Raw genomic sequence first — 21357 nt, 5'->3', positions numbered from 1 at the left:
TTCCAACCATTATCTTGTAAATTGAGTCTGTGTCTATATATGCCCTGTTTGTGCACCCAACTCTTCACTCACCTGATGAAGGAGCAGCGCTCCGAAAGCTTGTGCTACCAAATAAACCTATTGGACTTTGACCTGGTGTTGTGAGACTTCTTGCTGTGTCCACCATTGTTGGCCAATTCCTTTAGCTCCTGGGTTCCAAGCTCAGAAATTTCCTATCTAAACCTCTCTACCTACCTCCTCCTTTCAGACGATCCTTAAAATATGTCCCAATTTCTTCTTACGTTGCTCAGTGAAAAGTGCCTTGGGATTTTACAATGCTAAAAGGTGCTATATAAATGCAGGTTGCAGTTGATGTGCTCACATACCATCTTGGCTTTGTCCTTTAGAGCTGTGAGCTGTCCCATATTTAAACTCTTCAGGGCACCAAGAAGTTCGACACCTTTTACGAAAGTCTGAGTTGACATGCAGTTTAGCTCCTGGATTGACCAGTAGGAGTTGGCATCAGCCAGCTTGAGTATGTGATCAAAAGAAGGTGCTCTAACGTCGCTGCAATCTGCAGGGAGACAGAACGGGGGCGATATTTCATCACTTCACAACTCTGAACCACGCTGGATTTAAACTGATGTGATGGTGGAGCGTACAGCACACTGCACTGAAAGGGGGAGGGGAAAAATAATTTAACACTTCAGGAGAATATTAAATTCAACATGCAACATTAAAGATGAATCAAGAGAAAAATAATTGGAATCGGCCAAAGTGGATTTCAGGAAGGAAGATTAAAAACCAATGAAAATGAAAATAGGGTGGGGGGATATCTAAAACAGGCTTCTGACTCACTAGCATCTGTTGTAAATGGCCACAGAAGGTCATGATTCACCCCATAAATAGAAGATGAAATATTCCAGATTTAGGACAAGGAGCAGAAGAAAAACTTCAATGTTTCAGCAACAAAAACTGAGGCTATGAATTAACCTAGCGGTTGAAACACAAGAAGTGCAACATTTCAGAATGCTTTACATAATTACCCATACAGGAAAGGGAGACCCAGGATTTTGGGAACAGGGGTAGGTATATTAGAACATGTGGCAGACTCACCTCTTTGGTCAGAAGGTTGAACATTTGAGTCCCACTCCAGGACTTGAGTACCAAAATCTAGCCTGACAGTTCACTACAACATGGAGAGAGTGCTGCAGTGTCAGAAGTGCTGTCTTATGGATGAGTTGTTGACAGGCACCATCTGACGTCTCAGGTGGATGTAAAAGATCCAATGGCACTATTTCAAAGACAATCAGGAGAGTGCTCCTTGGTGTCCTCGAGCCAATATTTATTCCTCAATCAACATCACGAAAAGCAGATGAACTGGACATTATCACATTGCTGTTTGTGGGAGTTTCCTGTGTGCAAATTGGCTGCCATGTTTCCCACCTTGCAACAGTAACTATGCTTAAAAACAAACTTAACTGGCTGAAAAGCACTTTGGGAGCCTGCTGGTCATGCAAGGCACTATATAAATGCAAGTCTTTCTTTCCCTTGAATAAACACCAACATGGATTTCTCAGGCTAAATGGTCTGTTTTGAATGTTGCAAATTCTGTGTTTTAAAAGAATACCTGATTATTGAATTGAAAATCTGGAGTCGAAATGCTAACTGTGTTTCTCTCGCCACTGATGCTGCCAGACCTGCTGTGTTTATCTAGCATTTTTAATTTTTATTTCAGATTTCCAGCATTCACAATATTTGACAGTACCTGATAATTGAACATTGGTTGTAAAGAAACAAACAACAAACATAATCATTGTCACATCCCAGATTTCCAGCTCCAGAACTGGTGAATGGGACAGATAAAGAGCACTCCCCAAGGCCCAGAAGGCTACACACATTCAGCTCACTTAAAGGTCAGCAATTTACATGTGAATGCTTTCTGTGAATCACAGAGCAGTGCAGGATTCAGGTGTGTGGGAATGCAGATCCCACCAGTGACTGAAACTGACACCAGCAACAGACTTGAAACTAACCCACATCAGTTCTGTTATGATCAGCTTCAAATCAGGTAGACGCTACATTCAACATTATAACAACTAACCAGGGCTGTGGTTGATGAGGTTTCTTGTAATGGGTGAACAAAAATGTAAAGGGGAGAGGGGGGGGGGGAATTCAGCCAATTAACTTTCTCCAGGAAATAGCTGTAGATGCATCTGAAAGGGACCAGGATCTTGTCAGACCAGGGGGTACTTGGTCGGGGGACCAGCGGGGGTGGGAGGCTGGGAGACCGATTAAGTGGGTTGGGCCATCATGGTACCCACTGTGATGGGCTCTCTTAAATCCAATCCCTGGAAAACTCAACACTGGATGGCCATGGGCCCAGCAGAGCTGGAAATTTCTAAATGACACAGGGTCAGATCACATCACCATCTGGCCACTGAGACACATTTAAACACTGAAAGCAGTGTTCAGTGGGGTGGGGGCAGGGTGTTGCTGCAGGTAAGGGAAATCCAGGGTTTCGGGAACAGATGATGAATTCTCCTGGAGAATATTAAGGGATAGCGGCGGTCGGGTTCCAGAGAAATAGGAGTAGTGGTTCCAGAACCAAGGGGAGGTAGGAGAAGAGGAGGGGGTGGCCCAGAGCTGAGAGAGTGCTGGGGGTGGGGTTTCCAGGAGTGTAAGAGTGGTGAGGGTAGGGACCAGAGCACTTGGAGCACCCAATCAAGGAGAGCAGGCACTGCACATGCATGAAATTTGAAGATCCGGATTACAGAATGAAACAGCTTTCTGGCAGCTTGCAGCCTAGGACACGGGACCCTGATACAGGACAATCCTGTAAAATAAGTGACGGTTGGTCACCTTGGAGGGCAGCTATATGGTGGATAAACAGCAACATTGACTTGATTTTTACATTGCAAATTTCCTTTGACAAAGCTATCCAGGTTGGCCCAATCCTTCCACTCTGCTCCACAGTACTACACATAATTCCTCCCTTTTTTCATGTCCATCAAGGCTTTGGGGTAAAGCAGACGTGACAAAAGCTAGGGACCTGGAGAGAAGTGAAATAAGCAACCCCAGGACCGCATCTCACAAGCCCCAGCATTGCATTCTAAATGTGCTCCAATTCCAGCTTTGCTGCAAATGCTCCTGGGCTCATTCTCTCGCACTGGCCCCAGAGATCTGCCCACCCTCCCTCTCCCAGACTCCACCTGCTGTTTCCAGAACTGATAAAATACCATTTTCAATTATGTCCAAACAGAATAAATATACAGAAACTGGCAGGACAGTCAGGAACCAGAGGAACCGGGGTGGAACAGTGGTTAACACTGCTGTCTTATAAGTGCCAGAAACCCGGGTTCAATTCCGACTGTCTGTGTGGAATTTGTTCTCCCCGTGTCTGCATAGGTTTACCCCGGATGCTCCGGTTTCCTCCCACAGTCCAAAGATGTGCTGGTTAGGTTGATTGGCCATGCTAAATTGGCCCTTAGTGTCAGGGAGATTAGCAGTGTGAATATGTGGGGTTACGGGGATAGGGCCTGGGTGGGATTGTTGTTAGTGCAGGCTTGATGGGCTTAATGGCCTCCTTCTGCACTAGGGATTCTATGACACATTTAAAATAATTGTTAGAAAAACCAGGGGGAGATTAGGAGAATTTTCTTTTTGAAAGGATTGAATTGTTTTGAACTGCCTGAAGGGGTGATGGACTCAGATTGAATAGTCATTTTCAATAAAAGGGAACTGGATAAATATTTGAAAATGAAATCTGTGTAGGCCTTTGGAGGGGGGGCGGGGGGCATGGGGTGGTGAAGTGGGGCTAACCGTACAGCTCTTTTAAAGAGCTAGCACTGGCATGATTGGCCAAATGGCCTCATCCTGTGTTGTGAGACTCTAAGTGCACAATCTAAACAATACACAGTTATTCAGGAAACAGACACAAAACTTGGCTTAATTAGCTCATGATACAAGTGACCACTGCTTCAAACTGAGTGTCACCGGATTGGATTAAACTTACATTGGTTGGGGAAAAGTAGAAGTGGTTTAAAAATCAACGAAACTCAGACAGAAAGCTCTTCGAGAAGGAAAGACTTTAGTTACAGGTGGCACAGAGAAGTGAGCCATTTTCAAGGTGCACTCAGTTCTGTAAAGGAAAAGAAATTCACCTGGTGTCGAACTTAAAGGTTTATCATTCCCGCTTGTTCTTTTGAGAGCATCAAACACCACAGTCAGGAAGTCCTGAAATATGACCACTCCCTCTACATCCAACGCTAACTGCAACAGTATATCTGGAAACTGAGGAAAAAGGAAAAATAGAATTTAATGAAAGCATTTAAACTCACTGAATGAAACTGAACCGTAAAACAAACTTCTTTTGTCAAATAATTACTCAGATATTATGGGCCTGTGATTGTCGAGTATGATCTGTTTTGGGATGTTGCACATGCATAAAAACTGTAGAGGTAGATGACATAGAAAGAAACCATTTGACCCATCATGCTGACATTAGCCCTTTGCTTGAGCAACCTAAAGCTAACCCCACTGCCATTCTCTCACCACAACCCTCATACCTTCCTCTGCTTCAAATAGTTTTTAACTTTTCCGTTAATTTTCCAGTCACAAATCTGAAAATTAGTTTTCTAACCAGCTGACAGACATGGGCAAGGCTGATTCGATTACTGTGCCAAGACACGACACATGGTCAACCGAACAAAGGGGCACAGACTCCGGTACCTTTTCAGCAAGAATGATCAGGTCCTCCTTAGACAAAAGTGTAACTAAAGGTCCCAGATCCTGTATCAATTCAGGCTGCCAGGCAGTGGGATTCCTAGAATAGAAATACGGATTGTTAGAAAATTGGGCATTTAAACACAGACAATGGGAATTCACTGGACTCATTAGATTTTTTCTTAACAAAAGATATGGAGTTTTGTCATACAGTTATGATCTGATTGAATTATGGAACAGGCCACAGGGGCTTCCACCTGTCACTATGTTCTGCACCATGGAACTTTCAATTGTAAATTGACTGATGTGATGTTCTGTTGCCCCCTCATTCACCCCCCCCCAGAACATTCTCTTCTTTCCTCCTCAGAATGCTAACCCTTGCTGGTGTAATGTGTCACTGATATCATCCACTCTCTGGTATCTTGCCCATGAGCTCAGTAACCACTAATGGTGATGCCACCATGAAGAGGTAACAGTCTTCACCAGCTGCCCTTACACATGGGGGATTCTGGAGAAGGCAGGCAACAGATAGTGGTCAAGGATGGGAACCTTGGCTGATGTTTTCTATTTCTTGGCCTAGAGGGATGGAGACCAGTTGTAACATTCCCCTTATCCCTGACCTGACATCAACTGAAAACTGATCTGAATTCTGACATCAACTGAGTCAGCACAGAGCAGGGGACAAATCTGTGTGCACGGAGGAATGATTGCTTTGTATCATTAGTACATTCATTTACTCAGTGAATTGGAGAGATACCAAACCCACATTACCATCCTCCACTGAGCCATTGGGAAGTCTCTAATGTTTAACAGTCCATTGCCTTACCCATAATATTTTCTAATCTTATTTCTAATTTCTCTTTTCTGGTTATTGCTGAGTTTTCTGCAGGACCTAAACTGCATAAATGCTTCCGTCAGTGCTTTGAGGGATATATTTGTCTTGATGATTTGCGGCGACAGATTGCAAATCATTCTGCCCAAGATATCCACATCATACTCATCTCGTAGTGTGTAATTCTGAAAATGCAAAGATAACAACAATAAAAAGTTAACATAGTTCCACAAATTAAGATGGGTACCAATATCACCATCTCTTAACTTGATCTTAATATATAATCTCTGAATCAGGATGTTTGATACAGTGAAAGAATGACCAGTTTTTAAAGTTTATTTATTAGTGTCACAAGTAGGCTTACATTAACACTGCAATGAAGTTACTGTAAAAATCCCCTAGTCGCCACACTCTAGCACCTGTTCGGGTACACCGAGGGAGAATTTAGCATGGCCAATGCACCTAACCAGCACGTCTTTCGGACTGTGGGAGGAAACCAGAGCACCCAGAGGAAACCCACGCAGACACAGGGAGAATGCGCAAACACTGCACAGTGACCCAAGCCAGAAATTGAACTCGGGTCACTGTTGCTGTGAGGCAGTAGTGCGAACCACAGTGCCACCATGCTGACTATATAGTTCCTATTCAGGGTGGTGTGTAGATTGGAGGGAAACTTGGTGGTGATATTCCCATGTGTCTAATGCTCTTGTTCTTCTAGGTGGTAGAGGTCATTGGTTTCGAAGGTGCTGTCAAAAGAGCCTTGGTGATTTGCCGCAGTGCATCTTATAGATGGTACATGCTGCTGTCACTGTACATCAGTGATGGAGGGAATGAATATTTAAGGTGGTAAAAGGGGTGCCAATCAAGCAGACTGTTTTGTCCTGGATAGTGTTGAGCTTCAATTGTTGATGCAATGCACTCATACAGGCAAGTGAAGAGAGTGTTCAATCACAATCTATACTTGCGCCTTGTAAATGCTGGACAAGCTTTGGGGAGATAGGAGATGAGTTACTCACTGCAGAGCTCCCAGCCTCTGACTAATCATCACAGTACAGTTAAGTTTCTAGTTAGGTAGTTAAACTGGTGATCGTTGACTTAAGCAGATTGTCCTGAATCAGGAACACTCGTCAGTGTTTTCAATGGATCTCAGATACTTGTGCAGTTTTGGTTTCCTTATTTAAAGAAGGACGTACTTGCATTGGAGGCAGTTCAGAGGAGGTTTACTAGATTGATACCTGGAATGAGAAGGTTGTCTTATGAGGATAGGTTGGAAAGATTGGGCTTGTTTCCATTGGAGTTTAGAAGAGGGGTGACTTGATTGAAGTGTAGAAGATCCTGAACAGTATTGACAAAGTAGACATGGAAAGGATGTTTCTTCTTGTGGGTGAGTCCAGAACAAGGGACACTTTTAAAATTAGGGGTTGCCCTTATTGAACAAAAAGGGAAGAATTATTTTCCTCTCAATGAGTTCTTTGGAACTCTGCCTCAATAGAAGCAGGTTCATTGAATATTTTTAAGGCAGAAGTAGATAAGATTCTCATTGGGCAAGGGAATCAAAGATTATTGGGATAGATGAGAATGTGGAACTCAATGCAAACAGAACAGCCATGATTTTATTGAATGGCAGAGCAGGCTTGAGGGGCCGAATAGCCTACTGCTGCTCCTAATTCATATGTTCTCATCACATATCTGAGTTGGGTTAGAGTCTTGAAGTACTGGGCTGATCATATTATTAACCTGAGTCCGTGCTCAGCAGCTTCCTTACCAAACACTGCAGTGCTCTTCTGATCACCTTATTCCTCTTTGTGGAGTCGGGAATTATTAAATGTAGCTTAGCTCTGCCCAGGCTGAGTAACAATGGTCTGCAAATAGATTGAGCAGCATTCTCCAGAAGAGCAAAACTAGACAGAGCAAGAAGAAAACAAATTTCAAGATTTACTCTTGACATTCTCAAACGACTAAACTCTAAAGACATAACCCTAGGTGCCCAAACGCATACTCACGGGAGGGTTGTGAGAAGAAGAGGTGGCATTGACTTGGGCATTTTTTGTTGGTACTTCCATGCCAGGCAGTTCAGCTGAAACGGCAGGAAGAATATTTAAAGGGGCAGCGACCAGCGTATAAGGCAATGATATAAATGGCAATGTGTGCAATTTCAGCAAGACAAGAATGATGCACACACAATTTTACACAGGTATCCAGTTAGAATTATAGAATGGTTACTGCACAGGAGGTCGTCATTTGGTCCACCATGTCTATGCTGGCCAGCTGCAAGAGTTGCTCAGAGAGTCCCACTTCCTCACAACAACTTTTCTTTCCTTGTTAGGTACTTATCCAATTCCATTTTGAAAGCCCCAATCGAATCTACTTCCACTACATGCTTGGCAGTGCATTCCAGATTCTAACCACTTACTGCATAAAGTTGCAACTACTTCTTAATAACTTACTTGTCATAGCTGTGAGCGGGTTCCACACTCACCTTTAATCCCACCTTGGGGAAAGCTGGAACAGAGCAGGGTGCTGTCAGGATCCCAAGCTGACAATATTGTCAGGACCTTCCCACTTGCATGCACCGGAATCCACCTCCCCCAAGCTGGGAAACATCTGCTCATTCATTTCCTGTTTTATCCCAGATCTTAAAAGACCACAATGATGAACTTCCTTATATATGGTGAATTCAATAATGCTGTTTTCAAAAAAGACTTGCAATCATATGGTGCCTTTCACAACCTAAGCATTTCCCAAAATGCTTTACAGCCAATCAAGTATTTTTTAAAGTGAGGTCACTGTTGTAATGTAGGAAACACAACAGCTAATTTACGCAAAGCAAACTCACACAAACAGCAATGTGATAATGCCTCGGGTCGCTATCTGTGCGGAGTTTGCATATTCTCCCCGTGTCTGCGTGGGTTTCCTCCTTCCAGTGCTCTGATTTCTTCCCACACTCCAAAAATTAGATTGATTGGCCGTGCTAAATTGTCAGGGAGATTGGCAAGATGAATACATGGGGTTACAGGTTAGGGCCTGGGTGGGATTGTTGTTGGTGCAGGCTCGATGGGCCGCATTGTAGAGATTCTGTCATTAGATAATCTGTTTTTTCCAGTGATATTGATTGAAGGATAAATATTGGCCAGGACACTGGGGATAACTTCCACGCCCTACTTCAAAATGGTGCCATGGGAATTGGATGTATACACTTGAAAAAAGAAACATTTACAGGAATATGGGGAGAAAATGGGAAAGTGGGACTAATGTTATTGCTGTTTCAAAGAGATGGCACAGGTACGATGGGCCAATTGGCCTCCTTTTGTGCCATATGATTCGATAATTTCAGCGTGTTGCAGCACCAATCAGTTCACAGAATTCAAGCCAGTTAGTCTGCCTCAACGCAGACCTCGGCCAGCTCAAAACCAGCACAGGCACAATGGGACAAATGGCCTCATGTTTTTATGTAGCAGTAACTAAATAAAAACATGAGGAAGAAAGGAATAGAGGGATATGCTGATAGGTTGAGATGAAGGGAATGGTGGAAGGAGGCTTGCATGGAGCATAAACACTGACATGGACCAGTCGGCCTGTTTCTATGCTGCACATTTTACGTATGATTTTATGTGACTACAACAGATTGGCAGCATTAGCAAACACACTGGGATCGTACTAAATTATATAAGTCATGTAAGTCTCCAGCTACAATTCCCCCTTCTGTGTATAGAATATTCACATCAAGGACCCCAGTGCACTTTGCAACCAATTGAATAGCTTTGAATTAGACATTGTTTTTTAGGAAAATCTGCTGCAGCACAGCAATATCAGATCCACAATAGGATAATCTATTTCTGGTGGTATTGGTGAAGGGGTGGATATTGGCCAGGTCACCATAAAGTGGAGTTAGTTTCATAAGCAAGTTCAATTTTCACTAAAATTAAAATATTTCCAAGTGAAATAGTGAATTTACAAGAAAGAACCACATCGTGGTTCAATGAGTAGAACTCTTGTCTCAGATTCACAAGGTTGTGGGTTCAAGCTTGACTCTAGAAATTTGAGCACAAGAATCTGGCTGAAACTCTAAAGCAATACTGAGGGAGTGCTGTCCGAGGAGGGTCAGTACTGAGGGAGCACTGTCCGAAGAGAGTCAGTACTGAGGGAGCGCTGTCCGAGGAGGGTCAGTACTGAGGGAGTGCTGTCTGAGGAGGGTCAGTACTAAGGGAGCGCTGTCCGAGGAGAGTCAGTACTGAGGGAGTGCTGTCCGAGGAGAGTCAGTACTGAGGGAGTGCTGTCCGAGGGAGAGTCAGTACTGAGGGAGCTCTGTACTGTCAAAGTGCCAGTATAAAGAGAATGCTGCAGAGTCAGAGTTGCTGTCCTTCAGGTGAGAATTGAGGTGCTGTCGGCCTTCTCAGGTGGACATAAGCCATCTCATGGCCTTATGGCCCCAATTGCAAAGAAGTTTACCCCCAACCCTCCTCATCAACATTTTTTCTTCAATCAACACCACTTCAACCGATTACTTGCTCATTTCCTCATCAATGTTTGTGGGAAGTTCCTGTGTGCAAAGCAGCTGCTGCATTTCCGACATTACAACAGTGACTACATTTCAATAAGTACCTCATTGGCTGTAAAGCACTTTGAGATGTCCTGAAGGTGCAATATAAAGGCAAATTCAAGTTCTTTTCTTCAGGTGTACTGTATTGGTACCTGATAGGGCGACAGAAGGTCCAGGTTATTTTCTAAGAGTTCAGCAACTGCAAGAAATGTGGCGTTGTCCAAGGATTGGATTTGTTCGCAGGTTAAACCTTTCACTAACTCCCCAAAACTGAAAAGAGGAAACAATAGAAATGATTGAAATAGGAGAAAGAGCCAATGTTTACATTACATCCTCAACATTTTGTGCCAAATTAATGATTATGAAGTGCAGTTACTATTGTGATGTAGGGCAGCAAGGCAGCCATCTCCAGGACAGCAAGGTCCTGCAAACAGCAATTTTAATAAATAGCCAGTCGGTGCAGAACTGTCAGAGGTGTCTTCAAATATATTTAAAATGAGTCTCCCCTCTCAGGTGGATGTGAAAGATCCTGCAGCCATTATTTCAAAGAAAAGCAGGGAAGTGCTACCCAATGTCCTCCCCAGTATTCCTTCCTTCCCCAGTGAGGAAAAATTGGCTTTTGTCTTCTTAAACTCTGGCATTTAACACATACAATTTAAAATAAATTTGACAGGGTGAGGGAGACAGAGAGAGAGAGAGCGAAAGAAAGAAAGGAGCAAACAGGTAGACACAGTACTTACTCATACAAACCCAACTTTGCATCCTAGTCAATGCAGAGTTACCTATCGCAGCTAGGAGCACCATGAGGCTTTGGGAAAAGATAATTAGAAACATATTTTTCTTTCTATAACAAATTCATTACCTGATTGTTTCATTAGCAGGCTTCCCATCAGACACGATATTGTAAAGAAACAAAGCCTACAAACGATAAGGAGAGTCAGAGAGCAAATTGATGCTAATTCAGTAGCAACACACAGAACGAAGGCAGGCCGATGAATCAAAAGGCAATGATTTCTTTTCTATCTCATTGGTGAGCTTAATGCTGGTTAAGTTGAGGAATGTAGAAAGAGCTTCCTGCTGTCAATGGATTATTTATCAAGTTGAGGTCAGTGCTTCAGCTCAGAAGATTTGCCCAAATCACAGGGTTGTACAGACCCACCTGTCTATCCTTTAGGTTGCCAAATCACCCCCCCAAGACAAATCTTCAAAGTGCCCTGCCTTCCAATAGCCAATTGGAAAGCAAACAGACTATTCCTAACTGATCAGATCCCCCCGCCCCCCCCCCCCCCCCCGCCCCCCGCCCCCCGCCCCGCAACCACCCCAATCTCCAATTTTATTATCTGTAGAGAGAGAACAGAGCCAATGTTTCGAGTCTGGATGACCTTTTCCCAGAGCTAAGAGCAAAGAAAATCAGAAGAGATTTATACATGGTGACACAGTGGTTAGCACTGCTGCCTCACAGTGCCAGGGACCCAGGTTCAATTCCCGGCTTGGGCCACTGTCTGTGTGGAGTTTGCACGTTCTCCTAAGTATGCGTGGGTTTCCTCCAGGTGCTCCGGTTTCCTCCCACAATCTGAAAAAATGTGCTGGTTAGGTGCATTGGCCATGCTAAATTCTTCCTCAGTGTACCTGAACAAGCGCTGGGGTGTGGCGACTAAGGGATTTTCACAGTAACTTCATTGCAGTATTAATGTAAGCCTACTTGTGGCTAATAAATAAACTTTTACTTTTACTATGAAGGGAAGGGGGGCAGTAATTGGACAAAGGGAATGTAAATGAAGATGAAGAAGGCTGAGAAAGGTGTTAAAAGAGTCCATTAAGTGATCAGAATGTGTGAATGGCGGAACAGAGGTACAGATGGTTAAGGTAGTGCCCTGGCGGAGGTGGTGGTGGTGGGGGGGGGGGGGGGGCAGGTGCAAGATAGAGAGCCTGGGATGGGATGGTGAGCAGGGAAGAGGTAAGGGGCAGGTGTTGCACCGTCTACGATTGCATTCGAAGTTGCCATAGGCGGTGGGGGGGCGGGGGGGGGGGGGGGGGGTGAGGTGTTGGGTGTGATGGAGGAGTGGACCAGGGTGTTGCAGAGACAACGGTCCTTGTAGAATGCTGACAGCGGGAGTGAAGGGAACATGTGTTGAGTAGTGGCATCATGCTGAAGTTGGCGGAGACTCGTGGGGTGAAAAGTGAGGACAAGGGGGACCCTATCCTGGTTCTGGAAGGGACGGAAGGAGGTGAGAGCAGTGGCCCGGAGATGCGTCGGACACGGTTGAGAGCCCTGTCAACCACAGTGGGTGGAAAATCACGATTGAGGAGGATTACCTCCTCCCTGCTCACCATCCCAGGTCCTATACACCCCTTTCAGGTGAAACATCGCTTCACATGCACCTCCTTCAATCTGGTCTATTGTATTCGCTGCTCCCAATGCGATCTACATTGGAGACACCAAACGCAGACTGGGTGACCACTTTGCTGAACATCTTCGGTCCGTCTGCAAGCAGGACCCAGACCTTCCTGCTGCTTGCCACTTCAACACCACCCTGCTCTGTCCACATGTCCGTCCTTGGCCTTTTACAATGTTCTAGTGAACCCCAATGCAAACTGGAGGAACAGCATCTCATCTTCTGATTGGGCACTTTACAGCCTTCTGGACTGAACATTGAGTTCAACATCTTCAGAGCATGAACTCCCTTCTCCACCCTCACCCCATTTCTATTTATTTTATTTCTTCTTTTCATCTCATTCATCCATTTTTATCATCCTTCTTTCTCACTTCCATATTCCTGCTCTCCATCTTACCCCTTCCCCCATATCAGGGCAACTGCTTTAACCATCTGTATCTCTGTTTTGCCATTCACACATTCTGATCACTTAATGGACACTTTTCACACCTTTCTCAGCCTTCTGCATCCTCATTTACATTCCCTTTGTCCAATTACTGCTCCCCCCCCACCCTCAGAATAAATCTCTTCTGATTTTCTTTGCTCTTAGCTCTGATGAAGGGTCATCCAGACTCAAAATGTTGGCTCTGTTCTCTCTCCACAGATGCTGAGATTTTCCAGCATTTTCTATTTTTGCTTCAGATTCCAGAATCCGCAGTATTTTGCTTCTATCCAATTTTATTATGACCAACAAACAAAAGTCTTCAAAGAAAAGATGAAAAAAAACAATTTAAAGAAAAACGCCCTCATGCTTTCTCTTTCATGGAAAGTGGGTGTCACTGGCAAAGCCAGCATTTGTTGCCCATCCCTAATTGCCCTGGAATTGATTGGCTTGCTAGGCCATTTCAGAGGGCAGTTTAGAGTCAACCACATTGCAGTGGTTCTGGAGTCACAGAGGCCAGACCAGGTAAGGATGGCAGATTCCCCTCCCTAAAAAGACGTTAGTGAACTAGATGGGTTTTTATAACAATCAATGATAGCTTCATGGTCACCATCATTGAGACTAGTTTTATATTCCATGACCGTTATGCCACCATCTCCCCCATTACGCTCACTGCGTTGTCCTGGGAGATTCATTCATGGAGACTCCAGGCCAATCTGGAGGGTAGGCAACCCTATCAGAAACAAAGTCACAAAACATGCCTCTCAGACAAATGCACAGGAGCAATATTGCACTGGCACAATTGTTCATTGCCAACAGGGCTGTGGAATCAAGTTAGCAAAGCAAGGCAGAGATAGGGGCTGTGGGATATTTCAGGTCCAATTCTACTTGTGTGATATAAACCACAGTGAGGTTCAGGGAGAAACTGTGATCCATCTTGGTCTGTTTTTAAATTCATAATTCAGTTACTACAAGATATCAAGAAACTGTTTAATCCATAGGTTAGGATGGCAAACTTACCTGACTTCGCCTCCACTCCTTGTGGACAAGCTGGGTAATGTTGTAGTTCTTTGCTATAAGCAGGCTGGAGAGAGGCAATTCTTTTAACAAGGACCCATTCAACAGGTCTAGCACAGAGGAGATATCCCTGGTTTCAACAATCTGTAAATCAGAGAGGAAATGCTCAGGATTGAGAGGAGAAGAAAAATCCAGTAGCAGGTAAGAATAAAGCCGGGTATTTCAGTGATTAAACGTTACACGTTACCTTAGTGACCACAGCCAATCGTTTGGCTGCTGAAAGCTTTGCTGCATGATCAGACAGCGTGCCTTTCACAGCCTGGGCCAGATCATCGGCGCTGGTGCTATAGAACACATCTGCACTGACTCCCAATACCAACTCGCCCAACTGGCTGATGTTAAAAAGTGACAACTGCTGCAAAGTGGAGGGAATGTTGCATAAATCGTGAGTGCAATCTCATTGAAAACATGCCCTTCCCTGGATTTCAACTTGCCCATTGAATGGTACGCTGTAGTCATCATAAAATGATACAGCATAGAAGGAGATCATTCAGCCCATTGTGCCTCCACTGCTCTTTTGAAAGAGGTATCCAATTCTTCCCACTCCCCTGCTCTTTCCTTGTACTCCTGCAAATTTTTTATTTTCAAATATTTATCCAATTGAAAGTTACTATTGAATCTGCTTCCGCAACCCTTTCAGATTTGTACATTCAGATCATAATGTCTGTGTAAAACAATTCCTCTTTGCCTCCTCTCTGGCTTTTTTGCCAGCTATCTTAAATCTGTGTCCTCCAATTACCCACTTGCACATTAATGGAAAGTTCCTATACAGTTATTCTCAGTAATTTCTCAAATCCAAAAGATAAAGAGTTCACTCTTTAACACTAACATTCAGTATGTACAAAGTTTCCAAATCAGACCTCCGTTTACCTTACTGTCTCCAATAAATTTGTCGGCGAGGATGATCATCTGGCTCTTTGTCCACCCACTCACTGTCCTTAGGACAGAGATGGCACCCCGCACGGCTTGTGGGGACAGTGACTCGAGCTGTGTGAAGGACAGCCCTGCAATAGCATCGGAGATGGAGTCCAACGTTTCATTCAGGGTTTGGTTTTTCAGGACCAGCTCAAGGAGTTTGGATTTCAGCTGAAAAAGAGAAAAGAATTAAGAAACCGAAGTAGAGAAGCAAGCTTCCACCATAGGCAATGTTAAATTTGGTTTCATGGTGGCATCAAAAGTGGCAAAGGTCACAGGAGGGCTCCACAGTGTCCTACAGTGGGCAGACATTTTGGGCGTTTGCTTACCTAAACAGATTCACAATCCACCAACAGCATAGAAACAATTGTTGTCATCTTGAAATGATTTCTCTGAATCATCCAGTACCAACTTTGTTAGTCCCCAGTGTTGTGAATACTACTATGGAACACTTAGTTGAATCTGAGTTGCCTGATGATTGTATCTTTGCCACTATACTATGTGAGAATGACGCAGAATTAGTTCCAAGAGAAGTGTCTTCTGAAGTTCCAAATCACACTTCTAGGTTATAGGACAGCCAAATTCCAGAATGTTGTATACAGCCAAAGCAGAATTGATGTCCTTCTGATCGACTTTCTTATTGACTGTACAATGATTAATGGTGCATAGTACTGTGTCTGGAGTATTATTGATCTCATATATAACATCGTAGTAATTTGTTGTCATGCCCACAGATGTAAAGGGGGAGGGATATAATATATTTAAGTGGTTAGAATCATAGAATCCCTACAGTGCAGAAAGAGGCCATTCGGCCCATTGAGCCTGCACCAACAACAATCCCACCCAGACCCTATTCCAGTAATCTCACGTATTTACCCTGCTAGTCCTCCTGACCCTAAGGTGCAATTTTGCATGGCCAATCAACCTAACCTGCACATCTTTAGACTGTGGGAGGAAACCAGAGCATCCAGAGGAAACCCACACAGACACGGGGAGAATGTGCAACTCCACACAGAAAAGTTACCCAAGTCTGGAATTGAACCCGGCACTGTGAGGCAGCAGTGCTAACCACTGTACCACCATGCCGCCAAACATGGTTGCATGATTGCTTTAAGAGTTAGTCGGATGATTTGATGCTGATGTCATTGAAGTGTTTCAAGGGCCCCCGTTCGATTTCATTTTCTACTCTAAACAGGCAACAGCTCCTTCAATAAATCTATTGTTGTTAGTTTGAATCCATGTACAAACCACATCCTTTTTTGTGTAAAACCCACAACGCCTAACATAGTTAGGACATTACAAAAGAACAGCATTGTAACAGGCTATTCAGCCCAACTGGTTCAAGCTGGCATTTAAGCTCCACACAAGCCTCCTTCCACTCCATTCTTCATCTCCTTCTTTTAGTAGAGTCAACTATTCCTTTATCCCTCATGTGTTTATCTAATTTGCCCTCAAATGTATCTATACTATTCAGTGCAACCGTTCTTTGTGGTAGTGAGTTGCACATTCCCACCACTCTCTGGATAAAGAACTTTCTCCTGAATTTCTTAATGGATTTTTTAGTTACTCCCTTATATTTATAGCCCCAAATTTTGGGCTCCTCCACAAGTGTAAACAAACATCCTTTCTATGTCTAGGAGGGAATATGCACTCCCGAGGGAGGTCCTACCTTCCTCACTGCAACTTGGAACCCATTGAGACGGCTGCACTTAATCATCTGGTGGAGTAAACTGCGAGCTTCTCCAGCATCCAGCTCCTGGACATTGTCGAAGAAACAGACCAAAAGACCTAGCCTGGAAAAAGTTTTAGGAAAGAAAGTGAGTGAGATTGTGCAAATAATATTAGGTTAAGCTTCTGATGGCTGAGATGGCTTTAATAAAAAGGAGGAGGAGAGTGGGGTGTATTTGGTGACCCGAGTGTATTTGGAGGGATACTAATTGCACCAGAGTAGCTGGTGCGGGTGCAGGGGAAGGAGCTGCCATTTACCTGTACACTGTGGAGGTGTTGGCCATGTCAAATCCACTGGCATCGATCCTTTCCTGGAAAGCTTTGGCAGTAGCTGGCGTGATGTCGTACACTGAATCCAACTGCTTTGTCGCATTGTCGTAATTAATGAACAGTCGAATCTGGGTTTGAAAATAAAATCACAAGCACACCCACCCACTAAATTAGAATGAACTTTTTTACAGGTACATCACTAGCCCTTAAGGGGGCCACTCAACATCCCACCCCCATCTCTGTAACTTCCTGCAGCCCTACGACCCTTTAGGATTACTGCACTCTCTCCAATTCTGGCCTCCAGTCCAACTCCCATCTTTGTTCCACAGTGAGAATATTTTTACTTTAAACTGAGGTGTTATTGGCAATAAATGAGGCTCCTTTGCTAATTATCACACGCCGAATCAGTAAGGAACCATCTTCGATGGAGTAGAAACTCATGCAAACTGGATTATTGGCACAATGATGTGGGTGCTTGCCTCCTTTTTGATTTAAGAGATTGATTAGCAGCTGCAAATTTCACTTTCAGAGACCCATTCAAAGGCCACAAGAAGTCAAGGGACAAGATAAGGCCTTTCAGCCCCTCAAACCTGCTGGTCAACTTGAGTTGGGTCTCAGAGCCTTTTACTCACCTCATTTAACCTGATCTTCTGGATCTCCTCCAGAGGGAGATGGACAATGTACCTCCCCAAAAACCACAGGTTCTCTGCGGTGATCCACAATTCAGTTTCACTCATCCCTGTTTTGGGAAAAATGAAAAAAGATTCTTTGTTGTGATTAGTTCACCCTTCTCAAAAAGGCCCAGTCCCATCGAGTTTGAGTCAACCTACCAGGTGGTTTAGAGGATTGCTGTAGGCTCTGCCTCATCCATTCGTATATTGCTCTTTGTGTACGAGCAGTCATTTTGTCATAGAGCTCCTTAAAAACAATTGTTCTGGAAGAACCAAAGTAATTGTTCTTTATAAAGTTAGACAGAACAAGGATAACAACTACATCATGGGAGCCAAGATTAATCACTTGGTAACAATTGGAATGTCGACTATGGGGGTTTGTGGACATTATAACCATTCACAGCAATACAGACTGCTAAGGTTGAGTTTTGCTGGTCAGTTGAGTCCTTGTTCTTAGTCAGTAAAGAGAACAGATACTCTGGCCACAAAGGAATCACTATTGTTGGTTCAGGACCTGTTATAACAGTAGCAAATGAACAGAGAGATACACTCCAAAGAACAAAGAACAATACAGCACAGGAACAGGCCCTTTGGCCCTCCAAGCCCGTGCCGCTCCCTGGTCCAAACTAGACCATTCTTTTGTATCCCTCCATTCCCACTCCGTTCATATGGCTATCTAGATATGTCTTAAACGTTCCCAGTGTGTCCGCCTCCACCACCTTGCCTGGCAGCACATTCCAGGCCCCCACCACCCTCTGTGTAAAATATGTCCTTCTGATATCTGTGTTAAACCTCCCCCCCTTCACCTTGAACCTATGACCCCTCGTGAACGTCACCACCGACCTGGGGAAAAGCTTCCCACCGTTCACCCTATCTATGCCTTTCATAATTTTATACACCGCTATTAAGTCTCCCCTCATCCTCCGTCTTTCCAGGGAGAACAACCCCAGTTTACCCAATCTCTCCTCATAACTAAGCCCCTCCATACCAGGCAACATCCTGGTAAACCTCCTCTGTACTCTCTCCAAAGCCTCCACGTCCTTCTGGTAGTGTGGCGACCAGAACTGGACGCAGTATTCCAAATGCGGCCGTACCAACGTTCTATACATCTGCAACATCAGACCCCAACTTTTATACTCTATGCCCCATCCTATAAAGGCAAGCATGCCATATGCCTTCTTCACCACCTTCTCCACCTGTGACGTCACCTTCAAGGATCTGTGGACTTGCACACCCAGGTCCCTCTGCGTATCTACACCCTTTATGGTTCTGCCATTTATCGTATAGCTCCTCCCTACATTATTTCTACCAAAATGCATCACTTTGCATTTATCAGGATTGAACTCCATCTGCCATTTCTTTGCCCAAATTTCCAGCCTATCTATATCCTTCTGTAGCTTCTGACAATGCTCCTCACTATCTGCAAGTCCTGCCAATTTTGTGTCGTCTGCAAACTTACTGATCACCCCAGTTACACCTTCTTCCAGATCGTTTATATAAATCACAAACAGCAGAGGTCCCAATACAGAGGCCTGCAGAACACCACTAGTCACAGGCCTCCAGCCGGAAAAAGACCCTTCCACTACCACCCTCTGTCTTCTGTGACCAAGCCAGTTCTCCACCCATCTAGCCACCTCCCCCTTTATCCCACGAGATCCAACCTTTTTCACCAGCCTACCATGAGGGACTTTGTCAAACGCTTTACTAAAGTCCATACAGACGACATCCACGGCCCTTCCCTCGTCAACCATTCTGGTCACTTCTTCAAAAAACTCCACCAGGTTAGTGAGGCATGACCTCCCTCTCACAAAACCATGCTGACTATCGTTAATGGGTTTATTCCTTACTAAATGCGCATACATCCTATCTCTAAGAATCTTCTCCAACAACTTCCCCACCACGGATGTCAAACTCACCGGCCTATAATTACCCGGGTTATCCTTCCTACCCTTCTTAAATAACGGGACCACATTAGCTATCCTCCAATCCTCTGGGACCTCACCTGTGTCCAGTAACGAGACAAAGATTTGCGTCAGAGGCCCAGCGATTTCATCTCTCGTCTCCCTGAGCAGCCTTGGATAGATTCCATCAGGCCCTGGGGATTTGTCAGTCTTTATATTCTCTAACAAACCTAACACTTCCTCCCTTGTAATGGAGATTTTCTCCCTCAGTACTGCACTGAGAGCTTGTACCACCTTGTATTAGGAATTATGTGCTCGAGTGTCTGGAAAGGGGCTGGAATCCTTCTGACTCAGAGACAAGAGTTCAGTCTATAACAGTGAAAAAAAGAAAGTCTTGCATTTCTATAGCACTTTGCACAACATCCTTGAATGTCCTAAAGCACTTAACTGCTAATTAAATGCTTTTTGAAGTGTAGTCGCTGATCTAATGTAGGAAACGTGGCAGCCAATTTGCAAACAGCAAGCTCCAACTGACAGCCAAGTGCCGACAACCAGAAAATGGGTTTTAAGATATTAGTTGAGGGATAAATATCAACGAAGGAAAGACAAATGTGCTGCTCTGAGGGCTCAATGGATAAATGCACTTCACAACTGACCCAAACCAACCCAGAGAGGCACAATGCTTCAGAACAATGTGTTCAGAACAACTGCAGGTGTTTGGGGCGGGGATGGGGACAGAAACATTAGACAGCATTTTCAAGCTTCCTCAATCATTCTAGTGAGGGAAACAACAGGAATGGGGAAACTGAGGCAGTCCTCCATCGGCGCTCACTGTCAAGGCGTACATGAAATTGGCAGCCACGCATATGTGGTATTGCACACTATCACAAAGCAATGAAAAAAGAAAAATCTATAAAACATACCCACCGTCCCTCAAGGAATACCGTAACAGGTTAGAAAACAATGGATAAGTTAATTCTTACATATTTTTAAAAGTCTCTTCCTGAAGATCTTTTGGCATGTTCACAATCATCTCTGGTTGCAGGTAGATGGCTGAAGACAGTCTCAGTGCCATGATCAACAGCTCCAAACACTGAGTGGAGCTGATCAATGGTAAACACTTCTGCCAGCTAGTCTCAAAGAGAGAACGGTTCCCTCCGGGTACCTGCATTAGCTGGTCTTTAATATGCCCAAAGTTGATGGTGGTGAATGCAATCTGGGCAAACGAAATGGAGAGAGAAAGAGAGAGTTCCGGATACAATCATCATGTCACAGAGCCAGCACAAATCCAGAAGTCTCAGAACAGAATTCCAAGGGTTATTCTACGAGGTGAGATTGAACACACTAGAGTTGTATTCGCTGGTATTCAGAAAGTTGTGGGATGATTTGATTGACATTTTCAAGATGTTAAGGAGTATATTATATTAGGAGTATATAAGGAGTATATGGTTGGGAAGTCTAAGACGGGGGGCAAGGCCTAAGAATTAGAAGCAGACCTTTCAGGAGTGAAATCAGGAAACACTTCTATACACTAAGAGGGGAATTTAATGATTCCCCTGAGGAAGTTTGGAAGGCCTGTAGGCAACCTTCCTATCTTGATGCCTAGTGAAGCCCTTAAGTGGACAATGAAGGGATTTCTGCCCCGGGAGTCCTTGATCTCAGGGAAAGTCCACAACTGGCCACTTAATTGCCTGATTGGCATTTAATAAGGTGACCTTTCCCCAAAGGAGTTGATCAGGGAAAGATAAATGTGCTGCTATGATAATTCAGTGGGTAAATTCATTGTGTCGCTTTGATTAAATTCCACCCTAAGGATAGCAGAAATTTGGAATTCTCTTCTGCAAATGGTGAGTCTCTTTGAATGTTGGGGTAGGCTTGAGAGTCTGAGTGATCTCCTCCTGT

General features: G+C 44.2%; 1 protein-coding gene across 1 annotated transcript in view; it reads right to left on the bottom strand.

The window, feature by feature from the left end:
- LOC144510437 (otoancorin-like) overlaps positions 1–20665 on the bottom strand; it is a 43609-nt gene extending 22944 nt beyond the window's left edge. Inside the window, exons 1-16 of the mRNA XM_078239884.1 lie at positions 20439–20665; positions 17714–17817; positions 17516–17622; positions 16872–17011; positions 16555–16678; positions 14841–15056; positions 14158–14325; positions 13914–14054; positions 10939–10994; positions 10229–10346; positions 7540–7613; positions 7302–7437; positions 5531–5721; positions 4711–4804; positions 4143–4272; positions 366–553 (exon numbers count right to left, since the gene is read on the bottom strand). Of these exons, the coding sequence (XP_078096010.1) occupies positions 366–553; positions 4143–4272; positions 4711–4804; positions 5531–5721; positions 7302–7437; positions 7540–7613; positions 10229–10346; positions 10939–10994; positions 13914–14054; positions 14158–14325; positions 14841–15056; positions 16555–16678; positions 16872–17011; positions 17516–17622; positions 17714–17817; positions 20439–20626 (2175 nt within the window). The 5' untranslated portion in view covers positions 20627–20665. The remainder of the gene's footprint in view (positions 1–365; positions 554–4142; positions 4273–4710; positions 4805–5530; positions 5722–7301; positions 7438–7539; positions 7614–10228; positions 10347–10938; positions 10995–13913; positions 14055–14157; positions 14326–14840; positions 15057–16554; positions 16679–16871; positions 17012–17515; positions 17623–17713; positions 17818–20438) is intronic.
- Between the last annotated feature and the right edge of the window lie 692 nt (positions 20666–21357).

This window comes from Mustelus asterias, chromosome 23 (assembly GCF_964213995.1).
Source record: "Mustelus asterias chromosome 23, sMusAst1.hap1.1, whole genome shotgun sequence".
Taxonomy (NCBI): domain Eukaryota; kingdom Metazoa; phylum Chordata; class Chondrichthyes; order Carcharhiniformes; family Triakidae; genus Mustelus; species Mustelus asterias.
Note: the sequence above shows the minus strand (reverse complement) of the source record. Positions and strands in the feature narration are given on the sequence as shown.